The sequence below is a fragment of the Thalassophryne amazonica genome, chromosome 7 (assembly GCF_902500255.1).
Source record: "Thalassophryne amazonica chromosome 7, fThaAma1.1, whole genome shotgun sequence".
NCBI classification, from domain to species: domain Eukaryota; kingdom Metazoa; phylum Chordata; class Actinopteri; order Batrachoidiformes; family Batrachoididae; genus Thalassophryne; species Thalassophryne amazonica.
Window position 1 is genome coordinate 53657961 of NC_047109.1, and position 25196 is coordinate 53683156.

Consider the following 25196-nt stretch of genomic DNA (forward strand, 5'->3'; position numbering starts at 1 on the left):
TCACGCATGCGCACGAAGGTTCAAGCTTGGCTGATGCAATCACATGATTCAAATCCATATGGTTTTTGAAAAAAATAAAAAGGTCCGACTTTTCTAACAGACCTTGTGCGTGTGTATATATATTACACACACACAACTGCATCATGAACAAAGAGAACAGAACAAAGTAGATGATGACAAAGACAGCAGTAGTGGGTTTTTTTTTTTTTTTTTTTTTTACATAGTTGCACTAAAAGAATAAAACACCACTTCTATAGGCCTACACCTGAGAGAACAAGACAACAACAACAAAAATACTTGTGAGCTAACAACAAAAAAAAGTTTTTGCAAACAAGATGTATAATCTATTCTCTTCATCAATAATGCAGTTGTAGGTATCTGGCAACCTAATTTGCCAAAAAAAAAAAAAAGAAAAAAAAAAAGGGATTTCCAATGATATATTGGTGTTACGGTAAACGTAAGCCTGTGATGTCATAACGCAGAGGAAAAACACGGAAGTTTCACACTAGTGCGCCGCCGATTCTCATTACCGTAAGTTCTCATGTAAGCCCTCACTCTGAAAATTTCAACACTGACAGCAAGCCAAGAACCCGTGCTTTCCAACAGTGTGCTATATGTTGCATATATTACAGTAAAGCGCGTTCGGTGACTTTTGAAACGAGGGAAAAGTATGAAAAAGAGCGCAAAAGTGACAGAAAAGTACATAGACAGACAGCAAACATAAATGTAGTATTTTTTTGAGGAAAAGGCAGGATGTTAGTGTCATTTGTGAAGGTGTGTGTGCGTGTTTGTGTGGGTGTGCAGTTTATTTTAAGTGTGGCGCACAGCATTGGTCGCAAGCCCCCGCCCTTCTTGTTTTTCTGCACCAGAGCAGTTGTTGCCAGATATGAAATATGAAACTATCGTACAAAACCTCAAAATTATCGTATTTTGGGAAAAATTATCACACAACAAACAAACGCATACAACGTAGCTATTTTAGCGTTTTTTTTTTAATTTACAAAGAATTTTATGTCACATTTTAAACGTAATTATAGAATGGGGAAACTATGGCACAAAAAGAACGCAATGCACAAGCAAGACTGTGAATAACACAAACGTGTTAATTACCAGACTAGAAAGATTCGAATTGAACCTCGAGGTCGCTGTCGTCATCCGATGCCATGGCCACTTGTGCAGATTTTGTTGAACACAGAAAAAATGTTGACACCTCCATAAGGAACTTTAACTTTTTTTTTTTTTTTCTTGTATATCTCTTTGCTCTTGTGTTTTGTTCGTTTGTTATTGCATTTATTGAAATAGTTTCGAAAAAAAAAGAAAAAAAAAAGAGTTGGTTGGGGAATCTTCCTGTCCTGTCCTGCAGAGATTGGATGGGAACTCATTACTTTGTATAGAGAGGGGGCGGGCTTTCAAATGACTGTCCCGGCAGCCCAAAGCCAGCAGCAGCCCTGGTGTGGTGTGTCTTTGATGCCGCCTGAGTGCAACGCCTGCAAAATGATTCTTGGGTGTCAGAGAGAGATGCGTGTTGGGCAACCAACTGAAATTATCGTACATATTGGTTTTTTTCCCATTATAGATCGTACAGATGGCAAAACTATCGTACAAATACGATAATTATCGTACATCTGGCAACACTGCACCGGAGCCACCCATCCTCTGCGCTCCGGGACTCCCACTTTACAAATGAAGCACTGCCTGCCACGAGATACGCTTTGTTTACATCCATGTGAGAAGAACGTGAGCCAATGAAATTGCAACATGGGTAACCCTGTCATTCTGGCACGTCGAAAACACAAAACGTGACGACTAAAATTATAGTATCGAGTTCGCAAAAAAATAGTGAATGATTTTGTTATATAAACAAAATGCTAAATATTGGTAGGGAATATTTTGCCATCCCAAAATACTGGTTGTGACTTGTCCCTATGGTCCATATGCAAACCTACGCCCTGTGTGTGTGTATATTATATATATATATATATATATATATATATGAAGAGTTCAGATGCAAAACCCAGTTAAGTTTTTTTTTTTATAAATGGAGAAAAATGCAGTTGAAAATGGAGATTTAAAGGAAACCATATTCTGAAATGCACAGACTTTCATCAATAAAATGAAACAGTTTGTTCAAATTCTTTCATATTTTACACACTGATGTACATGTTGGCCTCAAGTAAAAAATTGTGGTTTTGGAGATACTGGTTCTGAACTCTTCATATACTACATACAAACACATACATAAATTTTGAAAACTGCAGTCAAATGTCACTGCACTCATTCGAGTGTTTTTTATATGATTACACGTCAGATTTTCCAGTGTTAGATTAACACTGCACAGTGAGTGCATGTAGTTACACTCATAATGCTGTTTTTCTCCCGTGCTAAATCAAGCAAGTAGGATTAATTTACACCATGACAGAGTTGATTTAACAATATTTTGAACAGGACAATAGGCACTTGCTGCGGTGTTAATTTAACACTGTAAAATTCACCATAGGGTCATAGAATACCAGATCAAATTCCTTGTATGTGAGAACTTACTTGGCATTAAATTCAATTCTGATTCTAGAAAAGTGAATGAATGCTTTAGAAGATGTTGTGTCTGTCCCTCCCACAGAATGTGTAGGAGGAGCTTCTATTTTTTGTTGTTGTTGTTGTTGTTGTTATTGTTATTTTATTTTAGATACTTCCCCCCCTTGTTAGTTGACTCAAATAGTGAACAGACAAACTGGCTGAATTTGAGATCAACCAACCTTTTGTTCAAAAACAACAAATGTCTGGATTTCAGACTGTTTGTTAGAAACCCATTTGATTGTCTCATTGTGAAACAAGTCAATAGAAATATATGCATAAATTGATTTTTTAAAATCTTATTTATACTTTAATACATTTATTTATAGGGGAAAAATGACAACTGCCCACCTCCTACATTTATGCATTTAGCTATTTATTTATCCTTCAGATCACCAAATGTATGTAGGAATAAATCACATTTTTAAGACTTAATTTGTGTTTGGTCTTTAAATATAAAATATAATATATATCTATATATATATATATTAAAATAGAGAGAGAGAGAGAGAATTACGAAATTTTATGAACATAAACATAAAATAATAGCAGACTGTAATCACTGATGAAATGTATCGGAGTCAGCGGACTGTTACCGTTTCGAGCATCAGAATGAGTTTTTCTCGGTTCTTCATCGGTTTATGGATCTTTCTCAGCCGTATCTTGGGCCTGTAGCCAATTTTATAGGAGTAATGATACCTAAAAACGTGACAGTGTCCATATTAAAATACGTTTTACAGTGTGATTTGTGTTTTTTTAAGTTGAAAAACCGTTTCCCGGCAGAATCTCACCTGTTATAGTGACAGACCACCGGCACCATGAAGGCACCGGTTCTCCGGATGGTCCCGGACCTCTCGGTGGGCATAATGCAGAACGTTTGAAAAAACGATCTGGTTATTGATCACCTGTTCAGATACAAACAGATCAATAACAGCTTTTATAGGAACCCTGTCATGACGTGATCAGTGCACACGCTCACCGTGCGCGTGGTTCCACAGAGGTCCAGGTCGTGATCAAAGTCAATAGAGTCCCTGGAGTACTGGTGGCATTGCAGGTTCCCAGTCTGAGGTGGTACTGAGAGGTACCGGGCCCTAAAACACTCTTCCGGACTCGAACCTGCAGCTTGTTCCGGCTGCACCTGATGCTGACCGTTCCACCGGAACTCTCGGGGCGCCGGTTCCCGGTAGCACCGGGAGCAGGATGTCCCGGACCTGTCCGGGGAGAGTCTCCAGTCCGGTTCCTGCCGTCGGATCGAAGAACTTTTGTGCACGAGCGGCAGCCTGGAGTGCACGAACACGGGCAGGCGGAGGTACGGAGATTTACTCCGCGTGTCGGTGTTATTTAGTAGTGCTGCTGCTCCGGAGCACAACAGGAGCACCGCCAACACCAACAAACATGACCTCTATCTAAAAGTTCACCACTGCAGCATTAACACCGAGCGACAAACACTCCCCAACTCTGATTGTGACGGAACTCTAATTAATGACATGGTGGTGACCAGGCGGAACAATCGCGCCACCTAGTGGTGTTTCTTTGGACGTCCATTTTTTTTCTTTTTTTTTTTTTTGCCAGTCGGTTTTCGCAAAAAAAAAAAAAAGTCGAACATTATCTATTCAGAATTGCAAGACGGAGTTTTACTTCTTAAATAGCAACATGACAGTTTTACCGGCATCAATTTTATTCTATTTATTCAATACTGTACTGTTTTTTTTATCCTGTTTGTATCCCTTTTTAAAAATTGTTAACTTGCTTCTTTTTTAAAACTTGTTTCAGTTTTTTTTTTTTTTTTTTTAATTGTGGTATTGTGGAATTGTGGACTTTCAAGTGGAGACTTTCAAGTCCAGACTGAAGACACACTTATTTTCCCTTTCGTATGGCTAGCATACTGGTACAGTTTGTTTTACGCCTCTGAATTCTTATACACAAGATCTGTTTACAGGCCAGTCCAGTTTGTCATTTATGTGGACCACCAGTAGTAGTCCACAATGTCCACCTCAGTTCCATTATTGGAGAATAATTTTGAAATAGTGCGATTTTGTCAGCTCAAGTTGGATAATTTTAATTTGCTATTGTCAGCGAGTTACTAACCAGATAGCCAAAACAGAGTTTTCAGCCTGAAAAATAAATAAATAAATAGTCTGTGTAATAGAACAAAAGCTTATGCCCTTAGCATGGGTTTTCTTGCAGAAACATGCTGTTGTGGCAATGGGGAAGTGCATCATCCTAGAGTTTCCAAAAAAAAAAAAAAAAAGTACCTGAACTTTTTTAAACAATCACAGATCACTATTCCCTTTTGGGGGGGGGGGGGGGGGGGGGGGGGGGGGGGTGTAAAAAAAAAAAACACACATTCTGTTGGATTTACATGATTTAAATGTGTACACTGCTTGCACATGAGCAGAATGTGTCCAAATAGGTTATTTGGACACATTCTGCTCACATGGAAATGTAAGTCAAGCTTTTTTTTTTTTTAAGTGTACTTTTTCCAGCACCAATACAAGGTCTGTTAGAAAAGTATCGTACCTTTTTTTTTTTCAAAAACTATATGGATTTGAATCACGTGCGATTACATCAGCCAAGCTTGAACCCTCGTGGCATGCATGATTTTTCACGCCTGTCGGTTGCGTCATTCGCCTGTGGGCAGGCTTTGAGTAAGCACTGGCCCCCTCCCCGTCGGAATTCCTTTGTCTGAGAACTTCCTGAGAGACTGCCGCTTTGCTTGATCAAAATTTTTTCAGAAACTGTGAGACACATCCAAGTGAACACCATTCGAGAAATTCAGATGGTTTTTGGTGAAAATTTTAACGGCTGATGAGAGATTAAGGAGTGTTACTATCGCTTTAAGGACAGCCCACGGCGTCGGAGGGCGCGCCGCGCCCAAGCCGCCGTCAGCCTGTTTCATGCTGAAAACGTCCAAATTTAACGCTCTGTTGATCCAGGACGTCGTGAAAGAGTTTCAGAAGAGGTCGGGATCAGCAGTTTATCCGGACATTCCACTGTTAAAGGAGATTTTGTAATGAAAGACGTGCGGACGGATTCGCGCGTCGGCACGCAGCCGCTCATCGCACGGCGGCACAGAAAAACATCTCCGTTTTGGAAACCATTCGTAAGATTCAGGCGGCTTTCGATGGCTTTCAGTCAAGTGAGTATCCGAGAAATTGTTTAACAGCTGGGCATGTTCCAACTTGTCCTGTAAGGCTTCCAACGGAGGTGTTTTCTGTGCCGCCGCGCGATGAGCGGTAGTAACACTTAATCTCTCATCAGCCGTTAAAATTTTCACCAAAAACCATCTGAATTTCTCAAATGGTGTCAACTTGGATGTGTCTCACAGTTTCTGAAAAAATTCTGATCAAGCAAAGCGGCAGTCTCTCAGGAAGTTCCAAACAAAGGGATTCCGACGGAAGGGGTGGACCAGTGCTCACCGGATATTCACAGTCACCAGACAAAAGCAAAAGTCCCAATGCTTCTGTATGGTTTTCAATGTCAAACATGTATATAAGATTTTCACTCACACTGGACAAAACATCTTGTCCGATTGCAACAATTTCATTAAAAATCCCTCACATGTACCGGATAGCGCAGTCTGGACGTGCCCAACAGGTATGAAATGAAGTTCAGCACTGACAATCGCCAATTCGAGGAAAGTGGGTACCGTATTTCCATGATTAAAAGCCTAGCCATGTATTTTTTTCCAAACCGTGCTCAGACCCAGCAGCTAAACGAGGCAGGGCGTAATTCAAAGCCGGTGATTATTAACAAAATGCTGCTTGTTGCCTCCACTGTAATATGGTGTTAAGTGTCACACATATCCCTGGGTGTGACAAAACCGCTTTGCACTCCTGAAAACCCTCCTGCAGCCTGACGTGCACCTGCTAAATGACAGAGTACAAGCACTGGTTTGTCACCTTTACGTTTTCACTCCTTCCTTTCCCGTCATATTTTAAAAGTTTTTGCAGTGCACCCACCGATTACATTTCGATCATGGATCAAATATGTTTGGCAGAAAAGGCCACAAATATGACCAACTTTACAACACTGAGTGGAAAAAAGATGCTCAAATGACCCGCAAATCATGGAGAGAAATTATATGTACCATATTGTTGGTTTGGAGGTTGATTGTATAAAGAAGTGGAGCTTGTTGAGGGACAAATTAATCCAGAAAAAGCCGCTGTTCCTGCGGCAACTGCATAAAGATGCAACGAAGAACTTTAAAAGGATCATGCGTGTGGTGAGGTCATTGCATGGCCACAGAGTTGCAGAAGAAAATCAGGCTTTAGGATTTTAAAGGTACCACTCTGCAGCACACTTGGGAAAAAAATGATTTTGTCCGTTTTATAGATAACAGATTTTGTCCATTTTAAACATATAGCGGGTTTTGTTCATTTTATACATAACAGATTTTGATTATTATGGTGAAAATTTGCTGGTCCACCTCAATTCATTATATGCAAGTTTTACAGTATATATAAACTTCAATTTAGGACTTTTGTGTGACTTACAAGTAGATATTTTGCTGATCAATATATGCTTTAGATCATCCATCTAGACTTCGTGTGTGTATAAGTTTTTCTGACTTTTCTTTGGCCAAACTACTCCAAAATCGAATCACTTCTAGATATCTATCCAAATAAGTTCCCACTATGTTCTCGATATCTATCCAAACAATCTTCCCACTACGCTGAAGGAAATCAATCCAGCAGTTTGAGTCATCTTGTTTACACACACACACAAACAATTAAAAAAAAAAAAAAAAAAAAAAAACTCTGCTATAGTCACTTCCCCAATGTGCAGGATAACTATAAACATAGATGTGTGAATACAAGTTTTATTTTGTTCATATAGGAATTCAAAGTATTACTCACTTGAGATGTTATCCCCTTGAACAAAAATGAATCCACAGTGAATCGCACAATGTTATTTTTGTATGGGATGAATCTGGAGTGACTGTACTTGCTTTCAACCATACACCTTGATCAGGAAGAGACACACAAACAATCTCATGCACATTTGTTAATACATTGCTTAATATACATCTTAAAGTAACTTTACATACAACAAAAACAAAATGTCACACTATGCTGCTCCGAGGCCTCATTTCCAGTGCTTAGTGAGCAAAATATTTTGTACTGTGAACACAGTACAAATAATGTTAATGACATAGAACCACACTGTTGTTTTGTGCATCATTTTACAAAGACAAAAATGCGTACTCCAACACAGAGCCCCGCTTTACTTTAACCAACTTGTGTGTGAACAAAGTTTCACCAAAACAATACAACTTTGTCTTCTGGGGGATAGGAAGCTAAATAAAAATAGATGTCTCATTTGTGTGAGGTTTTACATTACCCAAAGTTTGCCACAACTGGAAACTGAGGTGTGGAGGTGCGAGGGTTCCTGGGAGTTGCGTAACACATGTGGATGTACAGTCGTTCATGTTGGGACACGGATGGAGCCTCAGCCTGGAAATACATCGGCTTCCCAAGGGAATAGTGATCTGATGCAGAAAGCCTTTCCCACTCAGCTAAAGGAAAAGGAGCAGGTTGTCATTTCACACCGTCAGCTGGACATCGAATTCAGTTTAAACCCCAAACCTTGAGACTGAGCTTCATGTGTCACAGTCCAAGGCTGGTGGCATCAAATGGTGTTTGACGTCAGCGAGTGGTTCATGACAGACAGAACAGACGTGTCTTGCATATGATTGTATTTCACCCGTTCTTTCTTCCCTTCTCTGGCTGCCAGTTTGTTATCGTACATATACATATTAAGTTTCTTTTCTCTGCAGTGCATTTTGTAGTAAAATATGCACCAAAATGCTGGAAATTGCACCTAAAATTTCCATGTCCATGCACCCCCTTTACAAAATCCTGGTTCCATCCTTGTTTGCAGGGTTATTCACCCCCCCCCCCATAACACCAGGCTCAGGTATGTATACCTTATCACATCTGTTCATGTGATATTTATCACATATTACAACAAAATAAAGAACAAGAACCATATATCATACACATGAATCATGACAGTGATAGCTACCCACAGACAGACAATATTTTCTGCAGATGTGTAAAACTCCGGCTTCAGAAAGTAAAAACCCTCCCATGTGTTGCTTCTACATGTGCACCTAAAACAGGTGATCTCAATAATTAACTCGTCAACCTGCCTGAAGAGCTAAACTAATTACAATCAGCTGGTTTATGATTTATCAGCCCTCATTTTCTTGTATTTCATGAGGGCTGGTTTACTAGTATAGGGCAGATTTTTGTTGCAATATGTGATAAAGTTCAGTACTTAACAGGGTTATGTTATACCATTTCTCAGGAAGCTACAACAGATCTTTTTTTTTTATGTAAAAATACCTAAAATATTTTTGCTATCAAGTCTGTGGCTGCTCTACTCATCTTTAACCAGTGTGACAAATCTTTACCCAGAAATGAGCAAACACAGGAAGTGCATGGGTATCAGCAGTAGAGATCTAAATGAGCTCAGACAATCTACATTATAAAAGCCAAGTGGCTTCTTGTATGTCTTCCATCCATCCATCCATTTTCTTCCGCTTTATCAGGAGTCGGGTCGCAGGGGCAGCAGCTCAAGAAAAGCTGCCCAGACCTCCCGATCCACACACACCTCCCCTAGCTCCTCCGGGGGAACCCCAAGGCGTTCCCAAGCCAGCCGAGAGATGTAATCCTTCCAGCGTGTCCTGGGTCTTCCCCGGGGCCTCCTCTCAATGGGACGTGCCCGGAACACCTCTCCAGCGAGGCGTCCAGGGGGCATCCAGAAAAGATGCCTGAGCCATCTCAACTGACTCCTTTCGACATGGAGGAGCAGCGGCTCGACTCCGAGCTCCTCACCCTTTCTCTAAGGAAGCGCCCAGTCACCCTGCGGAGGAAACTCATCTCGGCCGCTTGTACCGCGATCTCGTTCTTTCGGTCATGAACCAAATCTCATGACCATAGGTGAGGATCGGAACGTAGATCGATCAGTAAATCGAGAGCTTTGCCCCCATACTCAGCTCTCTCTTCACCATGACGGTCCGATACAGCGACCGCATCACTGCAGATGCTGCACCGATCCGTCTATCGATCTCACGCTCCATCCGTCCCTCACTGGTGAACAAGACCCCAAGATACTTAAACTCCTCCACTTGAGGCAAGGACACTCCACCGACCTGAAGAGAGAAAAGCACCTTTTTCCAGTCGAGAACCATGGCCTCGGATTTGGAGGTGCTGATTTTCATCCCGGACGCCTCACACTCGGCTGCAAACCGCCCCAGTGCACGCTGAAGGTCCTGATTTGATGAAGCCAACAGAACCACATTGTCGGCAAACAGCAGAGACGAGATTCTGTGGTTCCCAAACCAGATCCCCACTACACCCTGGCTGCGCCTAGAAATTCTGTCCATAAAAATAATGAACAGAACCTGTGACAAAGGGCAGCCCTGGCGGAGGCCAACGTGTACTGGAAACAGGTTTGACTTACTACCGGCAATGCGAACCAAGCTCCTGCTGCGGTCGTACAGGGACCAGATAGCCCTTAGCAAAGGACCCCGGACCCCGTACTCCCAGAGCACTCCCCACAGGGTGCTCCGAGGGACACAGTCGAACGCCTTCTCCAGATCCACAAAACACATGTGGACTGGTTGGGTGAACTCCCATGAACCCTCGAGCACCCGATGGAGCGTGTAGAGCTGGTCCAGTGTGCTGCGACCAGGACGAAAACCACACTGCTCCTCCTGAATCTGAGGTTCGACCATCGGTCAAATTCTCCTCTCCAGTACTCTGGAATAGACCTTACCGGGGAGGCTGAGGAGTGTGATCCCCCTATAGTTGGAACACACCCTCCGGTCCACCTTCTTAAACAGAGGGACCACCACCCCGGTCTGCCAATCCAGAGGCACTGTCCCTGATCGCCACGCGATGTTGCAGAGGCGTGTCAGCCAAGACAGTCCCACAACATCCAGAGACTTAAGGTACTCAGGACCGATTTCATCCACCCCAGGAGCCTTGCCACAGAGGAGCTTTCTAAACACCTCGGTGACTTCTGCCTGGGTAATGGATGAGTCCGCCTCTGGGTCCCCAGTCTCTGCTTCCTCTTTGGAAGACGTGACGATGGGATTGAGGAGATCCTCGAAGTACTCCTTCCACCGCCCGACAACATCCCCAGTCAGGGTCAACAGCTCCCCACCGCACCGTAAACAGTGCCGGTGGAGAGCTGCTTCCGCCTCCTGAGGCATCGGACGGTTTGCCAGAATCTCTTTGAGGCCGACCGATAGTCCTCCTCCATAGCCTCCCTGAACTCCTCCCAGACCCGAGTTTTTGCCTCTGCGACCGCACGGACTGTGGCACAGAGGGTTCCGCCAGTCGTTCCCAGCAGACCCTCACGATACGTTTGGGCCTGCCAGGTCTGACCGGCTTCCTCCCCTCCCAGCGGATCCAACTCACAACCAGGTGGTGATCAGTCGACAGCTCTGCCCCTCTCTTTACTCGAGTGTCCGAGACACGTGGCCGAAGGTCAGATGATACGACTACAAAGCCGATCATTGACCTCCGACTCAGGGTGTCCTGGTGCCACGTGCACTTATGGACACCCTTGTGCTCGAACACGGTGTTCGTGATGGACAAACTGTGACTAGCACAGAAGTCCAACAACTGAACACCACTCGGGTTCAGATCGGGGAGGCCGTGCTTCCCGATCACCCCCCTCCAGGTCTCACTGCCGCCGCCCACGTGGGTGTTGAAATCCCCCAGGAGACAATGGAGTCCCCAGTCGGAGCGCTATCTAGTACCCATCCCAGAGACTCCAGGAAGGTCGGGTACTCTACACTGCCGTTCGGCCCGTAGGCTGAGACAACGGTGAGAGACCTGTCCTTGACCCGAAGGCGTAGGGACGCGACCCTCTCGTTCACCGGAGTGAACTCCAACACATGGCGACTGAGCTGGGGAGCAATAAGCAATGCAACCCCAGCTCTCCGCGTGGGCAACACCAGAAAAATGAAGCGCCCAGCCCCTCTCCAGGAGTTGGGTACCAGAGCTCATGCTGTGCGTGGAGGTGAGCCCGACTATCTAGTCGGTATCTCTCAACCTCCCGCACAAGCTTCGGCTCCTTGCCCCCCAGCGAGGTGACATTCCACGTCCCAACAGCCAGGGGCTGTGAGCATGGACCGGGCCGCCAGGCCACCCACCCTCGCCCGCCACCCAATCCTCTCTGCACCCGACCCCCATGGCCCCCTCTGCAGGTGGTGAACCCACAGGAGGGCGGGCCCATGTTGCTCCTTCGGGCTGAGCCCGGCCGGGCCCCATGGGCTAAGGCCCAACCGCCAGGCACTCGTGCGCGAGCCCCAACCCCAGGCCTGCCTCCAGGGTGGGACCCCGGCTCCGCCATTCCGGGCGACGTCTCGGTGCTTGATCTTTCACTGGTCATGGAGGTTCTGAGCTGCCCTTAGTCTGACCCACCACCTAGAACCTGTTTGCCTAGGGAGACCCTACAGGGAGCACAAAGCCCCCGACAACATAGCTCCTAGCATCATCCGGGTACGCAAACTCCCCCACCACGAAAGGTGGCAGCTAGTCCTTTGATCATGCAAATACCTGGGGGGCAATGTTAAACAATGGAGGCTGTGCTGCAATGCACACCATGGGATTCAGGGTTTTGAGGTTTTAAATGTTACTGATCATGCATTTATCTCTTCTAGTTGGACGACTGCAATGTTCTATTTTCTGGTTTACACGCAGTCTAGCATTAGGGGTCTCCAACTGGTTCAAAATGCTGCAGCCAACTTTTGACACAAAGCAGAAAGTTTGACCACATTACCCCATTTTGGCATCCTTTCACTGGCTTCTGTCCCAGTTGAGATCAGATTTTAAGGTTCTGCTACTACCTATAAAATTATTCATGGACTGTGGCACCTACCTACTTAGCTGACCTAATTAAACCTTACGTACCGGCCCGGGCTTTACATTCTCAGGGTGCAGGACTACTTTGTGTCCCTAAGATGACTAAGAAGTCTGCGGGTCACAGAGCTTTCTCTTATCGTGCCCCTGTTCTGTGGAATGATCTCCCTGCATCAATAAAACAGATTCTGTGGAGACTTTCAAGGTCCAGACTCAAGACATTTTTTTTCCCTTTCATATGGCTAGCACACTGGTACAGTTTTGTTTACGCTTTTGACTCTTAATTCATTTATTAGTAATTGGAGCAAGCTGCGGCCTCAACTACCTCAATTCTGGGTCTTTTAGTGAAGTTTAGGGATAGTAGCCGGCGATCACCTTAGTATTTCTGTTTTTCTTGTTTAATGCTGGCAAATTATATAGTATTTTTTTGTCTGATGCCTGATTGTTTTTTTCCTCTCTGTATAAGGTGCAGCTCCATCCAGAGATGGGAGTTGTATTGTGTTGGCGATCCTCCTGTCCTGTGCGCCAATAGCATTTCGTGTATATTCGTCCGTGAATTGTTCTGTAATTTATGTTTGTAGCATGGCCCAAGCAGAGGGTCACCCCGTTGAGTCTGGTCTGCTTGAGTTTCTTCCTCAGAGGGAGTTTTTCTTTACCACTGTTGCTCTGGGGGTTGGTAAGGTTTGACCTTACCTGTGTGAAGCGCTTTGAGGCAACTCTGTTGTGATTTGGCGCTATATAAATGAAAATAAATTGAAAATTGTGGTTTATGTTAGTCTAACAGTGTTGTGTTATTGATTCATTGCGTTTTGTAGCTCAATTGTTTACTCAGTTTAGATGAGTCTCAGTTGCTATTACCATGAGTGACTTAAGTTTCATGGTAGTACCATAAGTGAAATGTGTACTGGTTTTAATGGCCTTTAGCCACTGTCTTTGTTCATCAAATTAAACCACCTGCTTACAGCAGCTGTGGCTCATGTGCAACTTCGAGCAGGAACAAATAGCACAGCTGACATTTGTTGTTTTGATATGCTTATGTATTTTGGGTCAAGGCTGAATGTGGCAAAAACAGAACAGTGGTATGACTGATAGTTTTGAAGACCTCGGATATTAGCCATGCTGCTAATTACATTTTGAACTCACACGCCTTTTCAGTTGGGGCAGAAAATCATCTTTATATTAAAAGCATGAGTAGTGCATATAATTGTAAACGTGTTAAAAATACATGGATGACACAAGAAAGTGAAACTCTTACTTCCACTGTGGTCCATTAAAAAAAAAAATAAAAAATTAAATGGCAAAATAGAATAATAAGTATATACACAACAACCTAAGCAATTTATAAATACATTAAGACAGTAAATTAACAGAAAATGAAAGGGTCGAGTTGCTGTTCTAAAAACATTCTGGACTCACCCACCATTCAACTCATTGTTTAATTATGACCACCCTTGAAAAATGTCAGCTACCTATTTTATAAACACTACCCAATCTCAAGCTCATGGAACCCCATGTGCAACACACTAGTGTCTTATTTATTCTTAACTGGACAGTGCAGTAATGAACACTTTCTAGTATGTCTAATTATTAACAATACATATTACTTGTTGGAGGCAGTACTAAATTACCATGATATGCCACATCCAGAGTAACTAAACAACTGGAGATCATGTCTAGACTGATGCACTGTTTGCACAGATCTGTAAAACAGAGAGTGCACCAAACTGTCCATATTTCCTGAGATCTTTCCATCAATTTGTATTTACTCACTAGATGGAGGACCGGGTCGATCCACTCATTCGCTGGCTGTTGCCAGAGCACCGCCATCTGGGTTAGCATTTAACAACCAGACATCAATAGAAATCAATGTGGACATGATCAATGTTTTTAAGAGCGTTTCAGGATAAATCTGCATTATCCATGCTATTACATTTATTCAAACTCAGTCCCACATTTGTACAGCCACTATTTGTCAAAACAAATACAAAAGATCAGAGTATTTATATAATAGATCTGAATGAATTTGTTAGTCAGGGGTCCAGATGGAAAATAATAGCATCATTTTGTCAAACACATTATGTCTGCCAAAACACAAGATACTCGTCTGATCCTTAATTTCATTATGAAGTTAAGTTAAAGATTGGAAATAATCATGGTTGAAAGTACGTTTCATCCGCTTGCATCATATTAAAGATATTAATATTAAAGACAGCTCTTAACCCACCTGCAGCAACACTTTCAGACTCAGTTTATTGCCATTGCCAATGACAGATTCACAGACTAGGAATTTGCTTTGGTATGATGGTGCAACATTAAACAGATAGCAATATAAAATATGTGCTAAAATAAGATAAAATATGAAATAGAAATATGAAAGGCTATGTACAACGACACAAAGAACAACAGTGCAGTGGGAGGAGTGCAATTAAAAACCAGAGTACATTTGTCTAAAGTGACCTGTGATAAAATGATAAAGTGACAGAGTTAAGGTGACTGAGTTATGAAGTGTTCATGACTAACGGCAGAGGAGAAGAAACTGTTCTTATGGCGGGAGGTTCTGGTCCGGATGGACCGTAGCCTCCTGCCCGAGGGGAGTGGTTCGAATAAACCATGTGCAGGGTGAGAAGGGTCAGCTGTGGCCCGACCTGCTCGGCCCAGAGTCCTGGAGACATGCAGGTTGTGGAGAGATGGAAGGCTACAGCCGATCACCTTCTCAGCAGAGGCCACAATGCGCTGCAGTCTTGTCTGTCCCTGGCCCCGGTGTACCACACCATGATGGAGGAGCAGAGGATGGACTCGATGATGGCCGTGTAGAACTGCACCATCAGCTGGGCCTTCTTCTGCTGCCGCAGGAAGGACATCCTCTGCTGGGCCTTCTTGATGAGGGAGCTGATGGTTGACTCCCACGTTGAGGTCCTGGGTGATGGTGGTGCCGAGGAAGCGGTGACAGTCCACAGTGGTGATGGGGCTGTTGGGAAGGGCGAGGGGGTTGTGGCTTCCTGAAGTCCACGATCATCTCCACTGTTTTCTGGGCATTGAGCTCAAGTTGTTGCTTGCTGCACCAGGTCACCAGCTGTCCACCTCCCTCCCTGTAGGCAGACTCATCCCCATCTGAAAATGAGTCCGATGAGGGTGGTGTCGGCCGCAAACTTGATGAGCGTTACGGAGTCGTGGCTGGAGGTGCAGCAGTTAGTGTACAGGGACAAGAGCAGAGCGGAAGGACACAGCCCTGTGGAGATCCTGTGCTGAGAGCCTGAGGGTTCGAGACATTCTTTCCCAGCCTCACATGCTGACTCCGGTCCGTCAGGAAGTCTGTGATCCACCTGCAGGTTGGAGTTTGGGCACGTGGAGCAGAGAAAGCTTGTCCTGGAGCAAAGCCGGAAGGATGGTGTTGAATGCAGAGCTGAAGTCCACAAACAGGATCCTAGCATAGGTTCCTGGGGAGTCCAGGTGCTGCAGGATGGAGTGCAGGGCCAGGTTTATGGCGTCGTCTACAGACCTGTTGGCTCTGTAGGCAAACTGCAGGGGGTCTGGGGGGGGTGTCGGTGATGGACTTCAGGTGGGATAAAATCAGGTGTTTGAAGGTCTTCATGACTACAGACGTGAGAGCCACAGGCCTCACGTCTGTAGTCATTAAGTCCAGTGACGCGTGGTTTCTTGGGGACTGGAACTATGATGGAGGACTTGAAACAGACTGGAACGTGGCATGACTCCAGGGAGGTGTTGAAGATCACTGTGAAGACTGGGGCCAGCTCATCCGCGCAGTGTCTCAGGGTGGCAGGAGAGACACAGTCTGGGCTCGTGGCCTTACATGGATTCAGCCTTATGAAGTGTCTTCTCACATCCTCCTCTTGAACCAAGAGGGGGAGGTCCAGAGTGTTTGAATATACAGTTGTGTGGGGGGTGGGGAGGTGTGAGTCCATGACTTCAAAACGGGAATAGAAGACATTCAGGTCATTGGCCAGCTTCAGCTTGTCAATAGAACGAGGTGCTTTGGGCTTGTAGTTGGTGATCTCTTTCAACCCCCTCCACACAGAGGCGGAGTCGTTGGCAGAGAACCTTCACAGAGCACTTCTCCAAAAAATGTCAAATAAAACTAAACACCTGCCAGCCAGGGTGAAAGTAAGATTATTCAATCATTTCTGAAATATGAAAACACTACACTATTTACACGGAGTATATCATAGAGAAATGAATCTCATTCATGTACAGTGAGGAAAATAAGTATTTGAACACCCTGCGGTTTTGCAAGTTCTCCCACTTAGTAATCATGGAGGGGTCTGAAATTTTCATCTTAGGTGCATGTCCACTGTGAGAGACAATCAAAAAAAAAAAAAAAATCTGGAAATCACAATGTATGGATTTTTTTTAATATTTGTATGTTACTGCTGCAAATAAGTATTTGAACACCTACCAACCAGCAAGAATTCTGGCTCTCACAGACCTGTTAATATTTGAACTTACCTGTATAAAAGACACCTGTTCACACACTCAATCACACTCCAACCTGTCCACCATAGCCAAGATCAAAGAGCTGTCTAAGGACACCAGGGACAAAACTGTAGACCTGCACAAGGCTGGGATGGACTACAGGACAACAGGCAAGCAGTTTGGTAGAAGACAACAACTGTTATGATTATTTATTAGAAAGTGGAAGAAACACAAGATGACTGTCAATCTCCCTCGGTCTGGGATTCCATGCAAGAACTCACTTTGTGGGGTAAGGATGATTCTGAGAAAGCTCAGAACTACACAGGAGGACCTGGTCAATGACCTGAAGAGAGCTGGGACCACAGTCACAAAGATTACATTAGTAACATGATGCTGTCATGGTTTAAAATCCTGCAGGGCAGCAAGGTCCCCCTGCTCAAGCCCAGGCCTGTTTGAAGTTCACCAGTGACCATCTGGATGATCCAGAGGAGGCATGGGAGAAGGTCATGTGGTCAGATGAGAGCAGAATAGAGCTTTTTGGAATCAACTCCACTTACCATGTTTAGAGGATGAGAAGAACCCAAAGAAAACCATCCCAAACGTGAAGCATGGAGGTGGAAACATCACACTCTGGGGGTGCTCTTCTGCAAAGGGGACAGGACGACTGCACCGTATTGAAGAGAGGATGGATGGGGTCACGTATTGTGAGATTTTGGCAAACAACCTCCTTCCCTCAGTAAGAGCATTGAAGATGGGTCATGGCTGGGTCTTCCAGCATGACAATAACCCCAAACACAGCGAGGGCAACTAAGGAGGGGCTCCATAAGAAGCATTTCAAGGTCCTGGAGTGGCCTGGCCAGTCTCCAGACCTGAACTCAATAGAAAATCTTGGAGGGAGCTGAAACTCCAAACCTCAAAGATCTAGAGAAGATCTGTATGGAGGAGTGGACCAAAATCCCTGCTGCAGTGCGTGCAAACCTCATGAAAATCTACAGGAAACGTTTGACCTCTGTAACTGCAAACAAAGGCTACTGTACCAAATATTAACATTGATTTTCACAGGTGTTCAAATACTTATTTGCAGCAGTAACATACAAATAAATTATATTAAAAAAAAAAAAAAAAAAAAAAAAAAATCATACATTGTGATTTCCGGATTTTTTTTTATTATGTCTCTCACAGTGGACATGCACCTAAGATGAAAATTTCAGACCCCTCCATGATTTCTAAGTGGGAGAACTTGCAAAACCGCAGGGTGTTCAAATACTTATTTTTCTCACTGTATATTCTTATATTAGTAGAATATACGATGTCTAAGTGACTGTCATGTGACCCACCAAATTGAGCAAAGCATTCCCATTCTATGAATTTGCTCTGACAGAAGATCTCAGGATGGAAAACCTGATGTAAACAAAAAACCCGAGGCTAATTAATATGGATAAACTGAGACTTCTAATTCAACTGCTAAATGAATGGTGTGATATTTATCACAACAAAGCATTCAGGCAGTAAAACTGAAGTCACTACTTTACAGAATACGTATCAACACACACACACAATCATTTTCTAACCTTTATTAAGTAATTTTAGTCTTTTCCCAACATCATTAATATTACATATAATACACACTTATGAAAGCTCATTCCACAATTTATTAATATTTATTTAACCAGCTGATACTCCTTTGTCAGCTGGGTGCTGCACAAAACAGCATTTTCAGATCACTTTAACCCAAGTTTAAAATCAGCGAATAATCTATTTCTATTTAATCGAATGCACTGATGCCACACACACTGTACAATCTGCTGAAGCAAACTGGTGGCATTCTTTCCACTCGCAACTTATGCGGACGAGACAGGTGGCTTATTAGAACGTCGACATTTTCAAGTAATAACTGCACTAATTCTCTCATTTCCTTATTTTTGTTCTTCGGACAATGTAAAATTAATCCCTCATCATCTATGTCTGCCATGATTAGCTATTTGATTTATTTTCTTTTTATTACTTTGACACTTTCTTCCCTTCTATTCTCAATTATACTCGTATCTCACTGGGACAAGTAAAAATTATCATTCTTTAATCAAAGTTTATACAAGTTTTGTCATCAGCAATCTATATACACACACACACACACACACACACACACACACACACACACACACACACACACACGAGGTCTGTGAGAAAATAAGCTGACCTTTTTATTTTTTTCAAAAACTATATGGATTTGAATCACGTGCGATTACATCAGCCAACCTCGAACCCTCGTGCGCATGCGTGAGTTTTTTCACGCCTGTCGGTTATGTCATTCGCCTGTGGGCAGGCTTTGAGTGAGCAGTGGTCCACCCCCCCGTCGAAATCTCTTTGTCTGACAACTTCCTGAGAGACTGGCGCTTTGCTTTATCAAAATTTTTTCAGAACCTGTGAGGCACATCGAAGTGGACACCATTCGAGAAATTCAGCTGGTTTTCGGTGAAAATTTTAACGGCTGATGAGAGATTATGGAGTGTTACTGTCGCTTTAAGGACTTCCCACGGAGCTGGACGTCGCACCGCGCTCCGAGGCGCCGTCGTCAGCCTGTTTCGAGCTGAAAACCTCCAAATTTAAGCCTCTGTTGACCCAGGACGTCGTGAGAGAACAAAGAACTTTCAGAAGAGGTCGGGATCAGCAGTTTATCCGGACATTCCACTTTTAAAGGAGATTTTGTAATGAAAGACGTGCGGGCGGATTCGCACGTCGGCAGGCAGCTGGCGCGGCGCCACAGGAAAAAAACCTCCGTGTTGATAACATTTGTAAAAACCAGGCGGCTTTTGATGGCTTTCAGTTGAGTGAGTATCTGAGAAATTGTTTAACAGCTGGACATGTTCCAACTTGTCCTTAAGGCTTCCAACGGAGGTGTTTTTCCTGTGGCGGCGCGCCGGCTGCCTGCCAACATGCCAATCCGTCCGCACGTCTTTCATTACAAAATCTCCTTTAACAGTGGAATGTCCAGATAATCTGCTGATCCCGACCTCTTCTGAAAGTTCTCTGTTCTCTCACGACGTCCTGGGTCAACAGAGGCTTAAATTTGGAGGTTTTCAGCTCGAAACAGGCTGACGACGGCAGCTCGGAGCGCGGCGCGACATCCCGCTCCGTGGGAAGTCCTTAAAGCGACAGTAACACTCCATAATCTCTCATCAGCCGTTAAAATTTTCACCGAAAACCAGCTGAATTTCTCGAATGGTGTCCACTTCGATGTGCCTCACAGGTTCTGAAAAAATTTTGATAAAGCAAAGCGCCAGTCTCTCAGGAAGTTGTCAGACAAAGAGATTCCGACGGGAGGGGTGGACCACTGCTCACACAAAGCCTGCTCACAGGCAAATGACACAACCGACAGGCGTGAAAAAACTCACGCATGCGCACGAAGGTTCAAGCTTGGCTGATGCAATCACATGATTCAAATCCATATGGTTTTTGAAAAAAATAAAAAGGTCCGATACTTTTCTAACAGACCTTGTGCGTGTGTATATATATTACACACACACACACACGCATCATGAACAAAAGAGAACAAGAACAAAAGTAGATGGATGACAAAGACAGCAGTAGTGGGTTTTTTTTTTTTTTTTTTTTTACATAGTTGCACTAAAAGAATAAAACACCACTTCTATAGGCCTACACCTGAGAGAACAAGACAACAACAACAAAAATACTTGTGGAGCTAACAAAAAAAAAGTTTTTGCAAACAAGATGTATAATCTATTCTCTTCATCAATAATGCAGTTGTAGGTATCTGGCAACCTAATTTGCCAAAAAAAAAAAAAAAGAAAAAAAAAAGGGATTTCCAATGATATATATGGTGTATTACGGTAAACGTAAGCCTGTGATGTCATAACGCAGAGGAAAAACACGGAAGTTTCACACTAGTGCGCCGCCGATTCTCATTACCGTAAGTTCTCATGTAAGCCCTCACTCTGAAAAATTTCAACACTGACAGCAAGCCAAGAACCCGTGCTTTCCAACAGTGTGCTATATGTTGCATATATTACAGTAAAGCGCGTTCGGTGACTTTTGAAACGAGGGAAAAGTATGAAAAAGAGCGCAAAAGTGACAGAAAAGTACATAGACAGACAGCAAACATAAATGTAGTATTTTTTTGAGGAAAAGGCAGGATGTTAGTGTCATTTGTGAAGGTGTGTGTGCGTGTTTGTGTGGGTGTGCAGTTTATTTTAAGTGTGGCGCACAGCATTGGTCGCAAGCCCCCGCCCTTCTTGTTTTTCTGCACCAGAGCAGTGTTGCCAGATATGAAATATGAAACTATCGTACCAAAACCTCAAAATTATCGTATTTTGGGAAAAAATTATCACACACAAACAAAACGCATACAACGTAGCTATTTTAGCGTTTTTTTTTTAATTTACAAAGAATTTTATGTCACATTTTTAAACAGTAATTATAGTAATGGGGAAACTATGGCACAAAAAGAACGCAAATGCACAAGCAAGACTGTGAAGTAACACAAACGTGTTAATTACCAGACTAGAAAGATTCGAATTGAACCTCGAGGTCGCTGTCGTCATCCGATGCCATGGCCACTTGTGCAGATTTTGTTGAACACAGAAAAATGTTGACACCTCCATAAGGAACTTTAACTTTTTTTTTTTTTTTCTTGTATATCTCTTTGCTCTTGTGTTTTGTTCGTTTGTTATTGCATTTATTGAAATAGTTTCGAAAAAAAAGAAAAAAAAAAGATGTTGGTTGGGGAATCTTCCTGTCCTGTCCTGCAGAGATTGGATGGGAACTCATTACTTTGTATAGAGAGGGGGCGGGCTTTCAAATGACTGTCCCGGCAGCCCAAAGCCAGCAGCAGCCCTGTGTGTGGTGTGTCTTTGATGCCGCCTGAGTGCAACGCCTGCAAAATGATTCTTGGGTGTCAGAGAGAGATGCGTGTTTGGGCAACCAACTGAAATTATCGTACATATTGGGTTTTTTCCCATTATAGATCGTACAGATGGCAAAACTATCGTACAAATACGATAATTATCGTACATCTGGCAACACTGCACCGGAGCCACCCATCCTCTGCGCTCCGGGACCTCCCACTTTACAAATGAAGCACTGCCTGCCACGAGATACGCTTTGTTTACGTCCATGTGAGAAGAACGTGAGCCAATGAAATTGCAACATGGGTAACCCTGTCATTCTGGCACGTCGAAAACACAAAACGTGACGACTAAAATTATAGTATCGAGTTCGCAAAAAAATAGTGAATGATTTTGTTATATAAACAAAAATGCTAAATATTGGTAGGGAATATTTTGCCATCCCAAAATACTGGTTGTGACTTGTCCCTATGGTCCATATGCAAACCTACGCCCCTGTGTGTGTGTATATATATATATATATATATATATATATATATATATGAAGAGTTCAGATGCAAAACCCAGTTAAGTTTTTTTTTTTATAAATGGAGAAAAATGCAGTTGAAAATGGAGATTTAAAGGAAACCATATTCTGAAATGCACAGACTTTCATCAATAAAATGAAAACAGTTTGTTCAAATTCTTTCATATTTTACACACTGATGGTACATGTTGGCCTCAAGTAAAAAATTGTGGTTTTGGAGATACTGGTTCTGAACTCTTCATATATACATACACAACACATACATAAATTTTGAAAACTGCAGTCAAATGTCACTGCACTCATTCGAGTGTTTTTATATGATTACACGTCAGATTTTCCAGTGTTAGATTAACACTGCACAGTGAGTGCATGTAGTTACACTCATAATGCTGTTTTCTCCCGTGCTAAATCAAGCAAGTAGGATTAATTTACACCATGACAGAGTTGATTTAACAATATTTTGAACAGGACAATAGGCACTTGCTGCGGTGTTAATTAACACTGTAAAATTCACCATAGGGTCATAGAATACCAGATCAAATTCCTTGTATGTGAGAACTTACTTGGCATTAAATTCAATTCTGATTCTAGAAAAGTGAATGAATGCTTTAGAAGATGTTGTGTCTGTCCCTCCCACAGAATGTGTAGGAGGAGCTTCTATTTTTTGTTGTTGTTGTTGTTGTTGTTATTGTTATTTTATTTTAGATACTTCCCCCCCTTGTTAGTTGACTCAAATAGTGAACAGACAAACTGGCTGAATTTGAGATCAACCAACCTTTTGTTCAAAAACAACAAATGTCTGGATTTCAGACTGTTTGTTAGAAACCCATTTGATTGTCTCATTGTGAAACAAGTCAATAGAAATATATGCATAAATTGATTTTTTAAAATCTTATTTATACTTTAATACATTTATTTATAGGGGAAAAATGACAACTGCCCACCTCCTACATTTATGCATTTAGCTATTTATTTATCCTTCAGATCACCAAATGTATGTAGGAATAAATCACATTTTTAAGACTTAATTTGTGTTTGGTCTTTAATATATAAATATATATATATATATATATATATATATTAAATAGAGAGAGAGAGAGAGAATTACGAAATTTTATGAACATAAACATAAAATAATAGCAGACTGTAATCACTGATGAAATGTATCGGAGTCAGCGGACTGTTACCGTTTCGAGCAGTCAGAATGAGTTTTTCTCGGTTCTTCATCGGTTTATGGATCTTTCTCAGCCGTATCTTGGGCCTGTAGCCAATTTTATAGGAGTAATGATACCTAAAAACGTGACAGTGTCCAATATTAAAATACGTTTTACAGTGTGATTTGTGTTTTTTTAAGTTGAAAAACCGTTTCCCGGCAGAATCTCACCTGTTATAGTGACAGACCACCGGCACCATGAAGGCACCGGTTCTCCGGATGGGTCCCGGACCTCTCGGTGGGTCATAATGCAGAACGTTTGAAAAAACGATCTGGTTATTGATCACCTGTTCAGATACAAACAGATCAATAACAGCTTTTATAGGAACCCTGTCATGACGTGATCAGTGCACACGCTCACCGTGCGCGTGGTTCCACAGAGGTCCAGGTCGTGATCAAAGTCAATAGAGTCCCTGGAGTACTGGCTGGCATTGCAGGTTCCCAGTCTGAGGTGGTACTGAGAGGTACCGGGCCCTAAAACACTCTTCCGGACTCGAACCTGCAGCTTGTTCCGGCTGCACCTGATGCTGACCGGTTCCACCGGAACTCTCGGGGCGCCGGTTCCCGGTAGCACCGGGAGCAGGATGTCCCGGACCTGTCCGGGGAGAGTCTCCAGTCCGGTTCCTGCCGTCGGATCGAAGAACTCTTTGTGCACGAGCGGCAGCCTGGAGTGCACGAACACGGGCAGGCGGAGGTACGGAGATTTACTCCGCGTGTCGGTGTTATTTAGTAGTGCTGCTGCTCCGGAGCACAACAGGAGCACCGCCAACACCAACAACATGACCTCTATCTAAAAGTTCACACTGCAGCATTTAACACCGAGCGACAAACACTCCCCAACTCTGATTGTGACGGAACTCTAATTAATGACACCTGGTGGTGACCAGGCGGAACAATCGCGCCACCTAGTGGTGTTTCTTCAGTGGACGTCCATTTTTTTTTCTTTTTTTTTTTTTTGCCAGTCGGTTTTCGCAAAAAAAAAAAAAAAAGTCGAACATTATCTATTCAGAATTGCAAGACGGAGTTTTACTTCTTAAATAGCAACATGACAGTTTTACCGGCATCAATTTTATTCTATTTATTCAATACTGTACTGTTTTGTTTTATCCTGTTTGTATCCCTTTTTAAAAATTGTTAACTTGCTTCTTTTTTAAAACTTGTTTCAGTTTTTTTTTTTTTTTTTTAATTGTGGTATTGTGGAATTGTGGACTTTCAAGTGGAGACTTTCAAGTCCAGACTGAAGACACACTTATTTTCCCTTTCGTATGGCTAGCATACTGGTACAGTTTTGTTTTACGCTTTTTACTCTTTTAATTCATTTTATTAGGAAACTGAGCGGGCCACAGCCTCAACTTTACCTAAATACTGTCTTTTAGTGAAGCTAACACAGGCGATCACCGTAGTATTTCTTGTTTTTTTCTTGTTTAATGCTGACAAATTATACAGTATTTCTTGTTTTTTTCTTGTTTAATGCTGACAAATTATACAGTATTTCTTGTTTTTTTCTTGTTTAATGCTGACAAATTATACAGTATTTCTTGTTTTTTTCTTGTTTAATGCTGACAAATTATACAGTATTTCTTGTTTTTTTTCTTGTTTAATGCTGACAAATTATACAGTATTTCTTGTTTTTTTTCTTGTTTAATGCTGACAAATTATACAGTATTTCTTGTTTTTTTCTTGTTTAATGCTGACAAATTATACAGTATTTC

General features: G+C 42.7%; 1 protein-coding gene and 1 pseudogene across 1 annotated transcript; both read right to left on the bottom strand.

The window, feature by feature from the left end:
• Nucleotides 1–4999, bottom strand: part of LOC117513442 — a 33769-nt pseudogene extending 28770 nt beyond the window's left edge.
• A 1719-nt stretch (nucleotides 5000–6718) lies between these two features.
• Nucleotides 6719–24309, bottom strand: LOC117513443 (zona pellucida sperm-binding protein 3-like). The gene is made up of 6 exons (XM_034173624.1): nucleotides 23846–24309; nucleotides 23656–23771; nucleotides 23459–23562; nucleotides 7915–8089; nucleotides 7431–7536; nucleotides 6719–6751 (listed from the first exon to the last, which is right to left on the bottom strand). The coding sequence occupies exons 1-6, from the start codon at nucleotides 24263–24265 to the stop codon at nucleotides 6719–6721; spliced, it is 954 nt and encodes a 317-aa protein (XP_034029515.1). The 5' UTR covers nucleotides 24266–24309.
• Nucleotides 24310–25196: the final 887 nt, after the last annotated feature.

Coding starts and splice junctions, on each gene's coding strand:
- LOC117513443 (XM_034173624.1), bottom strand. CDS start 24,265: ATGTTGTTGGTGTTGGCGGTGCTCCTGTTGTGCTCCGGAGCAGCAGCA. Junction 23,772..23,845: donor TCTGTGGAACCACGCGCACG/GTGAGCGTGTGC, acceptor GTATCTGAACAG/GTGATCAATAACCAGATCGT. Junction 6,752..7,430: donor TCAAGGGGATAACATCTCAA/GTGAGTAATACT, acceptor ATCTTTATGCAG/TTGCCGCAGGAACAGCGGCT.